Consider the following 11176-nt stretch of genomic DNA (forward strand, 5'->3'; position numbering starts at 1 on the left):
CTGCAACTGCTGTTAGTGGCATCTGTCTCTCATGCTGAGGAGCCAGTGTGCAGGCAGAGAGGAGATCCTGGGAACCCACTGCTATGTAAGGATGGGGATATTATATTGGGGGGTATGTTTTCGTTTCACACCAGCTGGAAAGACAGAAAGGATACCTACAGGCACAAACCACTGCCACTTCAATGCACCAGGTAAGTCTCATCAACAAAATGCATTTAGATTAAAGGAATCTCCTAGAAGTCACTTGATACAAATAAAACTTGATAAATATTTTGTATTATGTATGTTTGGTTTCAGTTATATAAATCATTGACATTAAATGGTTTTGTTTGAAATACTTTTTCTCTCTATTTTATGAATTATTAATAATTGTCTCAATTAAGTTTAAATTTCAGAGATTTGCAGTTTGCCCAAGCTATGCTTTTTGCCATTGAGGAGATTAATAACAGTACAGACCTACTGCCGGGAGTCACTCTGGGCTATAAAATCTTTAATACTTGTGGCAATGTTGCCCGAAGTGTAGGACTTACACTGGCTTTGGCTAATGGTAATGAAATTGTGTCTGTACCCTCCAAGGCATCATGTACCAGACCTGCGCACATACAGGCCATAATGGGAGAGACCTCTTCCTCTCCAACCATAGCAATAGCCACTGTTATTGGACCATTTTATGTACCAGTAGTGAGTAGAACTGATATTTTATAAAATTAAATAATGTAACTAAATCATTTTCCCAACTCCTCTGAGCAAATTTAATTAAGTGTTTGTCTTATTTTTAACATCTTTATCTTCTCTCATTCTGTGTCTTTTTCAAATATAAGTTCTTTATGTTTAATTCTAGATCAGCCACTTTGCCACATGTGCTTGTCTTAGTGACAAAACCAAGTACCCATCCTTCCTAAGAACAATACCCAGTGACTACTACCAGAGCAGAGCCCTGGCCCATTTGGTCAAGCATTTTGGATGGACTTGGGTTGGAGCTATCAGAACTAATAATGATTATGGAAATAATGGCATGGCCACATTCACAGAAACTGCACAGCAGCTGGGCATCTGTCTGGAGTATTCTGTATCTTTTTTTAGAACAGATCCATCTGACAAAATAAGAGAAATAATTCGCACTATAAAGGCTTCAACCTCCAAGGTGATCATTGCCTTTCTGTCACACAAGGAGATGGATGTTCTGATACATGAGTTTTCATACCATAACTTGTCTGGGTATCAGTGGGTAGGCAGCGAGTCTTGGATATTTGATTCGCAAACAGCAAAAATGGATATACATCACATACTGAATGGTGCCATAGGCCTTTCCATTCCCAAAGCACATGTCACTGGCCTGAGAGAGTTCATACTGGATGTGAAGTCACTCAATTCATTTAACAATGAACTATTTACTGAGTTCTGGGAGGCATTATTTAACTGTAAGTTTAGGCAGTCAATGTCATCAGCAAACATTCAGAGAGAGTGTACTGGAGATGAAGATCTGAACGGAGTTCAAAACAGCTTCACTGATATGTCTCTCATGCCTATCTTTAACAATGTCTATAAAGGAGTGTATGCAGTGGCCCATGCACTTCACAACATTGTCAGCTGTAATAAATGTAGCAACAATGTGCAGCTAGATCCATTCACGGTGAGCTTAAAACCAACTAATACTATTGTTAACACATTAAGTTCAATTAGAAAGAAAAAAGTTTTTTAGAAAAGAGCTAATGTCTTATATTCGTAAGTCAATGGGTGTGCAAGATCTCAGTCATGCAATATACTGAGTTATGACATATTTCTTAGATTTTACAACACATACGAAAGAGTCACTTCACAACTAAGGAAGGGGATGAGGTTTACTTTGATGAGAATGGAGATCCAGCAGCAAAGTATGAAATTATAAACTGGCAGCCAAAAGAAAACGGCATTGTGGAGTTTGTGACAGTTGGTCTTTATGATATATCATTAGCTCCAGAAAAACAACTAAATTTCCAAAACAAGTCTTTAATTTGGGCAAGAAACTCAAAGCTGGTAAGCTATAAAATATTTTAAAATTATATTATAACTGTACATATTTTATACATATTTTTATATAGTTTCACGCTATGTTTTTTTGCTTATTGCTACATGTTGGAAAGATGACACCATGCAGTGTTTTTCATATTTTATATAAAGTTTTATGTAATTATTCATGCAGGTTCCTGTGTCAGTTTGCAGCGAGAAATGTCCCCCAGGAACACGCAAGGTTCTCCAGAAAGGAAGGCCTGTTTGCTGCTATGACTGTATACAATGTGCAGAGGGAGAAATCAGCAACATTACAGGTTAGATCTCTTTTTTTTTAAGTTTCACACATAGCAAAAATTTCACATGCCATCCAAAAATATGGACTAATTCCTCTGAAGAATTATTTAATAATTTTGATGAATTGTTTCCTACAAAATTTATAAATCCAAAACATTGTCTAAAGCAGGGGTGGCCAACCAGTCAGAGACCAAGAGCCGCTCTTTTTTTATTGTGTTACCGCAAAGAGCCACATCATACACATGGGCACACATGAACATCACCCATCCCTTCCTCCCTCTCTCTCTCTCTCTCTCTCTCTCTCTCTCTCTCACACACACACACACACACACACACACACACACACACACTACACACACCTCTGCTCAGCCAGATTTATTGTAAATGTCACACACCAACATGATAATGACAGCAATGGACTCCTACAGTACTAAAACCACAGGCCAGTCATTTTCAACAATGAATATTGTGTGCACTGTCTCTCACACACAAACTCTAAGTCCACAAACAAAAATATAATAATCTACAATAGCATTTTTCTTTTACAATGCATGTTGTTTTGTGGGACTTCTGGCATTCCTTGCCTTGAACAATCCTCTTCAAATCTGGCTTGTATTCCGTTGTTACCACTCGAAGCAATGAGTGTCAGTCAGAACAGATCGATGCTTTGATTTCACATGTTTTAGGGTAGAAAACACAGACTTGCAGACATATGTTGACCCAAACATTGACAGTATCTTAAGCGCAGCCCGTTTTGCGGTATTTTTCCATTGGCACACCTTTCCAGAACTCAATGGTCCCTTCCCTTAAAGCAGGTTTCAATTGGTCCTCTTTACAAAGATCGATCATCTCCAACTCAGCCGCAGCTTCATCTGTGACTAGCGGGACTTTCAAACAGTCTGTCTCTGCATTAAATGGGTCGACAAGGAATGTAATCTGTGGCCTTTTCAATTGTAGATCATGGAACAGGGTCACAAAGCTTTTGTGCAAGTTTTCAACCAGAATTGCATATCTGTCTCTTTCCTTACTCAGGGCGGTGCTGGCGACTTGCCCGCTGGCTTTTAGCAGAGTGGGAAAATGCGATAAATCTATCTTTTGAATATGTGCCTTTAACAGCTTCAGTTTGTTGACAAACACAAACACACTTTGCACCAGGTCAGGCAGCATTTTTTAACTTACCCTGCAGGGTCAGGTTCAGTCTGTCCAAGTGAAACAACTTGTCGACCAAAAATGCCAGATCCATAATCCACTTGATGTCCGAGAGCTTGGGATAGTCCTTGTCCTTCTCTTCCATAAACAGTTTCACGGATTCCAAAAGCTCAAAGAAGTGAGAGAGTACCTGGCCTTTTGACAGCTACCTCACAGTGCAGTGGAGTGGCAGGTCACCTGGAAGCCCTTGGTCCAGCTCAGCGATGAGATTCTTGAATTGCCTGTGGTTAAGCGCATGTGTGCGGATGTAGTTGACGATTTCCATCAAAGGCTTCATGACGTTATCTAAATTCAATGATTTAGACACGAGTTGTTTCCAAAACTCAGGAAATGTTTGGTCAGCTTGCACAACCCCATGAGCACGTTCACAGATCCCATCATGGCTGGTGCGCCATCCGTGGTTATTGCAGTTAGTTTCGTTAAGGGCAGATTCGATTTTTCAAATGCAGCCATCATGGTTTCTTTCACATCTATGCCACAGGTTCTCTCTTTTAATGGCACACTATCAAGGAGTTCTTCTTTGATCACACAATCATTTGACACAGACCGTGCAAATATTGCCAACTGAGTCTTGTCTTGTATATCACAACTCTCATCCAATGCGACACTAAAATACTCACATGCTTGAAGGTCAGAGTGCAACTGTAATTCAATAGCTGTGTTAATGTCTGATATTCTGTGTTCAACAGTGTGGTGGGACAGTTGGACATCCGACAATACCATGCGTTTTACTTTTGTCGTTTTCAGGAGAAAAGATTTCAACAACGTCACTGAGTCTGTGAAGGTTCTCAGTCATCCAGGTCATTGTAGTCTAAGGAGCTTGGAAAGAAAAGCATCTGGACTTCTTTAAGTTGCTTGAAGCCGTTTCACCTCTCATCCGAGAAGCTTCTTGAACCTTCTTGAAGAACTGAAGAAGCTTCTCGGATGAGAGGTGAAACGTCCAGACGCTTTTCTTTCCAAGCTCCTTAGACAATGTCACTGAGGCATTTTTTTAACGAACTCCCCTTCACTGTATGGCTTTTTAGCCCGTGCAATGTTCCAAGCCAGCATATTTTTGTTTAGCTGTGCATTTTTTCCCTGCCATTTTGAGGGTGAACTTGCCCCTACTGGGAAACTTTGCGGTATTTTCATCTCACACACATGCGCATTTGATGAAAATACCCCATTTAACTCAAGCAAAGGGAACACGCACATTTTAAAACAACAATAACAACAAAAAAACTCCAAAACACAAAGACAAACTTTGATATGTATGTAAGAGCTGCATGAAACCAGGCAAAGAGCCGCACCCTGGCCACTCCTGGCCTAAAATATACAGAAAAGCAGAATGCATTTATTTGCAAATCTCATAGAGCAATATTTTGATTATTATTTCCATTTTTTTTGTTTGTTTGTTTGCTGTTGTTGTTGTTTGTTTGCTCATTTTTCTGTGTAAATGTCTGAAAGAAGAATATTGTCCCATTCTTGTCTGATACAGGATTCTAGCTGCTCATCAGAGTGGGACTTCTTTGTCAAGTTTTTTATTTTAATTATATGCCAAATTCTTTAAAATATTGAAAGTTATGGCCTGCAGAAAGTCCAGTTCGGGACTGGTTTCTTGATGCCAAAATTTTGCTGTTGTGATAAGTGCAGTATGCTGTTTACCATCAGCTTGAATGTCAAACTGTTTTCAAAGTAAATACTGCTTGTAAGAGAGAAAGCATTTGCATGTCTTCAGAAATCTTTGTATACACATTTCTTCCTTGGAGAAGTTACAGAAATAACTTTACTCAACAACTGTAAAATCTGCTTCAATATAAAATTTTCAGATTCTGCCACCTGTGTGAGATGTCTCCCTGAGTTTTGGTCAAATGAAAGAAGAGATGCCTGTATAAAGAAGGAAGCAGTGTTTTTGTCATATGAAGAAATTATGGGAGCACTGCTCACTGCAGCATCTTTATTTGGGACATGCATGACTGCTAGTGTGATACTCATTTTCTTCAAATATAGGAAAACTTCCATTGTCAGAGCAAACAATTCTGAGCTGAGTTTCCTGCTGCTCTTCTCGTTAATTCTGTGCTTCCTGTGTTCTCTGACCTTCATTGGTCAGCCCTCTGATTGGTCTTGTATGCTGCGACACACAGCATTTGGCATCACCTTTGTCCTCTGTATCTCTTGTCTTCTGGGAAAAACAATGGTTGTGTTAATGGCCTTCAGGGCTACACGTCCAGGTAGTAATGTTAAAAAATGGTTTGGACATGTACAGCAAAGACTCTGTGTTCTGGGTTTCACTCTGATACAAGTTATCATATGCATCATTTGGTTAACAACTTCACCTCCTTTCCCATCTCAGAATTTTAAGGAATTCAAAGATAAAATCATCTTAGAGTGTGCTCTGGGATCAGCTGTAGGGTATTGGGCTGTGATAGGATACATTGGAATACTGGCCATTTTGTGTTTCATTTTTGCATTTTTAGCTCGGAAACTGCCTGATAATTTCAATGAAGCCAAATTGATCACTTTCAGCATGCTAATATTCTGTGCAGTATGGATTACATTTATCCCAGCATATGTCAGCTCCCCTGGGAAATTTAGTGTTGCTGTAGAAATATTTGCTATACTTGCATCTAGTTTTGGACTGCTAATTTGCATCTTTATACCCAAATGTTATATCATCTTACTGAAACCAGAGAAGAATACCAAGAAGAACATGATGGGGAAGAAGTCACCACATTTATTTTGAGAAATATAAAAAAATGTTTTTTTTGGCATGCTATATAAAAAGTATATTTGCATTACACTTGCATGGCAGGACTTTGCATAACAGTGAATAACAATAAATAGCTTAAATAACTGTAATTAAATAAAGTCACTCAACTAATAATTTCTTCACATCTGACAGTAAATGCTTTAATTTTGATTTTTTTTAAATGTATTTAGCATTGCTTAGTGTCAAAGCATGCCTTGAAGTGGTGTCTCCTGAAGTAAAACAAATGAAATCAATAATATCATAGATCACTGATTCTAAAAGTGAGGTCTACAGTTTCTGATTTGGTTTAATCTAATCAACCTAATTAAACTAATCATTTGTAGCCGTCAGAGTTAAGAGTTAAGATTTCATTGAAAATGAAAATACATGAAAATAGCTTGTCTTAGGCTTAAATTATTATCAAGTATTGTTTTAGGTTTGGGTAACTGAACCCATGGCACGCAGTGTTGTGTGTTGAGTGACATTTTTTTTAATGCTTTAGTGCACAGTGTAGACCAGGTGTCTCGAACTCTGGTGCTTGAGGGCCGCTGTCCTGAAAATCTTCCATGAGTCCCTGTTGCAACACACCTGAAAACAATTAGTAGGTCATAAGCAAGAATGTATAGAACTTGACTGCATGTTGAGGTGGCAATTCAACCATTTGATTCATTTTACAGCAGCTCATGAGTGAATGAACATGGTTCAATAAAAGTACATTTTTCCAAACACTTACATTTACTTAAATTTAATTGGGTAGAGTTATGGGTGGCCACTTTCGCAGGGAGTAAAGTCCTATACTCTTGCTAACGACCTACTAATTCTATTCAGGTCAATCAATTAATCAATCAAAATGTATTTCTATAGTAGCACATATTAAAAACCAAAGTGCTTCACAGTCAGACAGAGCAATAGAATGAGACAATTAAAACAAAACAGTTAAGAAAGAACAGGGCAAAAAACAATATAGGTGACAACACAACAAGCCAGATAATAGTCTGCTAGTTTGAATCAAAAGCCAAAGTAAAGAGATAAGTTTTGAGATGCAATTTAAAAAACTGGATAGACTTGGAGGTACGAATATGAGCAGGGAGGTTATTCCAGAGTCTAGGTGCTACGGTAGCAAAGGCCCGGTCACCTCTGGACTTCAGACAAGACCTCAGTTGTGTTAGGAGCATCTGATTGGAAGATCTTAGTGTTCTATTGGGATTGTACAAATACAGGAGTTTGGATAGTTAGCTGGGCGCTAAATTGTTTAGAATTTTAAAAGTAAATAAAATAATTTTAAAATCTATATGATATTTAACAGGGAGCCAATGTAAGTTGGCTAAAACTGGAGAGATGTGATCATAGGTTCTAGTACCTGTTAAGACACATGCAGCTACATTTTGAACTAATTGGTAAAGAGAAGAGTGTTGGAGGGAGCAGAGGGAGTTACAGTAGTCCAGTCTGGATGTGATAAATGTGTGGATAAGCTTTTCAAGGTCCTTTAAAGGAAGGAACGGTTTTGCTTGAGATATCTGGCGCAACTGGTAAAAGCTGCTTTTTACCACTGTGGAGACCTGGTTCTCTAGATTAAAAGAGCTAATCAGGAACACTCTGAGGTTTCTTGATGTTATATATATATATTTTTTTTTATTAATCCCAACGGCAGCATGTACAAGGAGAAAAGAACTGGACCGAGCACAGACCCTTGAGGCACACCACTGTAAATTGGGGCAGAGGCCGAGGTGTGTTCCCCTATAGCAACGGAGAACGATCTGTCTGAGAGATAAGATTTAAACCACACTCAAAAAAATCAACTAGGGCATGTGTTTGATTAGCAAAGCAGTAATATGTTTACATTACATGAAGTAATCATTTTTATGGGTATTAAATGATTCATTCTTTTTTGTTGAGTATGAGTCAAATAAAATTCTGATGAGTTAAATTCATTCATGGCAATCCAATGAGAATGAGGTCCATTAAACCAACGACTCAGATAGCATCATGCATTGCGCATGCTCTACGCCCACCGGATGTGGAAGAGTCCGTTGAGACGTTAACGAGCGCACATGGAGTTACTCCTTTGGTACACTTGACATTAAGGTAAGTTATTCACATATCTCTTCAAAGCTAACTTTGAAGAGTGTCATGTTGGCGGGAAAGCCACGTCATGTTGGCGGGAAGGCCACGTAGAGTAATGTCTTCGCATATAACTCCTTGAATGAAGGGTTACTTTCTCCTTAACCGGAGTTGGTGATTGTTGGTGGCAGTGGTAAGACTGACTGAAATAGTTTGGGTGATTTTTATGATGCTGTACTTAAGATTGCTGTTTTTGTCAGTTAAGTTTACTAACAACCGCATTAACTGGATAGATGAAGGGTTGAATTCAACTAAACCAGTGTTTTGCGGAATTAATAACAAGGAGTAAGATAAAATCTGTCACAATAATTGCTTGTGCATTTTCTGTTTTTTGTAATATCTTCACTTAGTTTTTGAATTCAGAATGATTTAGGTGGATCATTGTTCGGGTCATAGTTTCTCTGCTCTCTGCATTAAGGCTGACTAACAGTCTTCACATTTCACAGTATGTAGATATTAACACAAATTCATCAAGAGTAATAATTTTATTTTAATGAAATAATTTCTCTCCCCAGAAATACGTTGAAAAATAAAGCCACATTCCCGTGCTCTGAGATTCTTATACCTCCTCAACAAAACATGGTAAGTTTTATATGTTTGACATATTATTATTATTATTATTAGTAGTAGTAGTAGTAGTATTGTTATTGTTATTATTAATCTGTTTTTCAGATTGACAAGGAATTCCTGCGCATATCGACAGTACCGCTGCTATCTACATTTTTTTCTGAGCTAGACTTGTACACTCCATGCATGATGGAGATCTTTAGAAGCAAAGGTGGAGGGCTGGAAGAAAAATGAGATGCATCATGGGGACCATCTCCAAGGTGTGTGCTAAAATGGTTAAACCTGTGTTTAAGAACTTTTTATGCCCATAACATGACAATTTTATGAGCAAAAGTATCTATACATATGGTAGGCAAAGGTCCTAAGTTGTTTTCATATTGTTATATGAATTATATAAGCGTCAGTCTTATATTAATAAGTAATTGATAAAGTCATATGGTTAATCTTGATCAAAATGAAAAAACAAGCGTGTTTGGTTGCCTCATTTTGTGTCTGATTTGGTTGAGATAGATGAACACTTGCCTTTTGGTCCTTCCAAACCAAGTATTCCTTTTTCAAACTGCTGCCTGAAAGCTAAATATTGTCATTATGGATTCCCTTTTTCCCTAGGATGACACAATACATACAAGATGAGCATCCATCCTGAAGTCCTTCTGTGACTACGAGACCGTGAGAAACTTGTGAAGGAATATACGGTGAGTTATATTCACAAGGTGTTCTGTGTTATGTAACTTAATGCAGGGGTAATTTTGATATATAAAACAGCAAAATGTGACACTCTGTACAACTAAAACATATTGTAATTTTTCCTTGTTTTGTTTAATGCCAAATTTCTGAGGTGTGAAACCAGAGACATAGACTTTAGAATTTGGTAAATATATCAGCATATCCATGCTGATTGCTGAATTCCTTTTTTTTTTCTTTTTCTTTTTTTTTGCATATCTAGACTCAAACAAATGTATTATTATATTTCACATCACCGAACATTGAGGCCAACGCTGAAGCCATAGAACAAACTGTGATGGGAGTGTATGTCCTACAGCATGAGGGTGTGGAGCCTGGAGATGACCCAGAGAACATCGGTGTCCTGATTGAATGTGTGGAGATTCTCACTGGTTTGAGGAGCATTGCAATTGCTTGTGCTCTGTTATTTGGACTGATATACTGTCTGAACCTAAGCTACCCACCGGAGCTCAAGTGGACTTTTAAAGTCTTGCAAAAGATTATCCTGAAGCTGGATCGGCAGAGGTTTCACATTCAGGGAAGCCAGATATTTTTCCATATTTCTACAATACAAATGTGTGTTTAGCTTTAAAGTTCAAAATTGGAAGTTATAAAATGTTCATAAGGACTATGTGGTTTGCTCAGTGGACATTAGACAAAGATTGTTGGTTCATAAGTTAAAGTCTCATACACTTGCAGTGTAAACACTGATTTTTGCAAGATGGGCAATTGTTACAAAGGAAAATGTACCCACAGGTTTTCACAAATTGTTTGACTGGAGCAGTTGTTCTCAAACTTATTAAATGTTTTCTCCACATGTTAAATAGACTAAAGTTACCATTAATGGATACAGCCTGATTAAATGGAGCACTAATGTATGTATGCAAGAAACATTATAGTAATGTTGAATGTTAAATTGTGTTAAAATTCATGTTTTTGCTTGCAATGCATAATTTACTACATTTTACCAAAGTTGCTTTGGGGATATTATTTTTTGTTGGCAAACTATTCTACAGACCATCTTTCTTTCAGTCAGCATGTATTGATTGTTCTGGAAGTGCTGTAGTCTCCCACATGCACTGTTGTTAATACTCAGCTAGTGAGCTCAGTGATCTCTTAGCTTTGAGCCACTCCAAGTGTGGGTGCAATTTTTAACTTCCTATGAAGTTAGCTAATAAGTTTAGTATGAGATGGTTGAAGGGGAGAAAGCTGGGCTGAACTGAGATCCTGCCAACTGTTTTAAGAATGTTCAAGCAAATTAAAAGAGATGGTTTTGCAAGTTATCGTTTATGTATGTTTCAATAATTGAGTTAAAAGTAATGTTTACATAAGCAGTACAAACACTAACTGAAACACTGAGTACTACAGACAACCCGCTGGCTGTGGATTTTGCTTCTGACCACCAGAGTGTCCCTTACTTGATAGTTAAAAAGTTGGCAACCCTAGTGGGTGAAGAAGCAGCTCTGCACTTAGCACTGAAAACTGGCACTGCTGGTGTCAGTCAACTTTGGGGCTGGCTGTGGCCAGACGTTGACTGACCCA

At 38.0% G+C, this 11176-nt stretch overlaps 1 protein-coding gene across 1 annotated transcript; it reads left to right on the top strand.

Annotated features, from left to right (window-relative positions):
* On the top strand, positions 1-6217 carry LOC102779278 (extracellular calcium-sensing receptor-like). The gene is made up of 6 exons (XM_087851539.1): positions 1-191; positions 384-681; positions 842-1633; positions 1789-2016; positions 2183-2306; positions 5304-6217. The coding sequence occupies exons 1-6, from the start codon at positions 115-117 to the stop codon at positions 6215-6217; spliced, it is 2433 nt and encodes an 810-aa protein (XP_087707665.1). The 5' UTR covers positions 1-114.
* The last annotated feature ends 4959 nt before the right edge of the window (positions 6218-11176 follow it).

Source organism: Neolamprologus brichardi, chromosome 14 (assembly GCF_056152115.1).
Source record: "Neolamprologus brichardi isolate AB-2024 chromosome 14, ASM5615211v1, whole genome shotgun sequence".
NCBI lineage: Eukaryota > Metazoa > Chordata > Actinopteri > Cichliformes > Cichlidae > Neolamprologus > Neolamprologus brichardi.

What these genes read in the sequence shown, in the direction of transcription:
- LOC102779278 (XM_087851539.1), top strand. Translation starts at nt 115, where the DNA reads ATGTTTTCGTTTCACACCAGCTGGAAAGACAGAAAGGATACCTACAGG. An exon ending in GACCATTTTATGTACCAGTA is followed by an intron (nt 682 to 841) that starts GTGAGTAGAACT and finishes GTTTAATTCTAG; the next exon opens with ATCAGCCACTTTGCCACATG. An exon ending in AGAAATCAGCAACATTACAG is followed by an intron (nt 2,307 to 5,303) that starts GTTAGATCTCTT and finishes TAAAATTTTCAG; the next exon opens with ATTCTGCCACCTGTGTGAGA.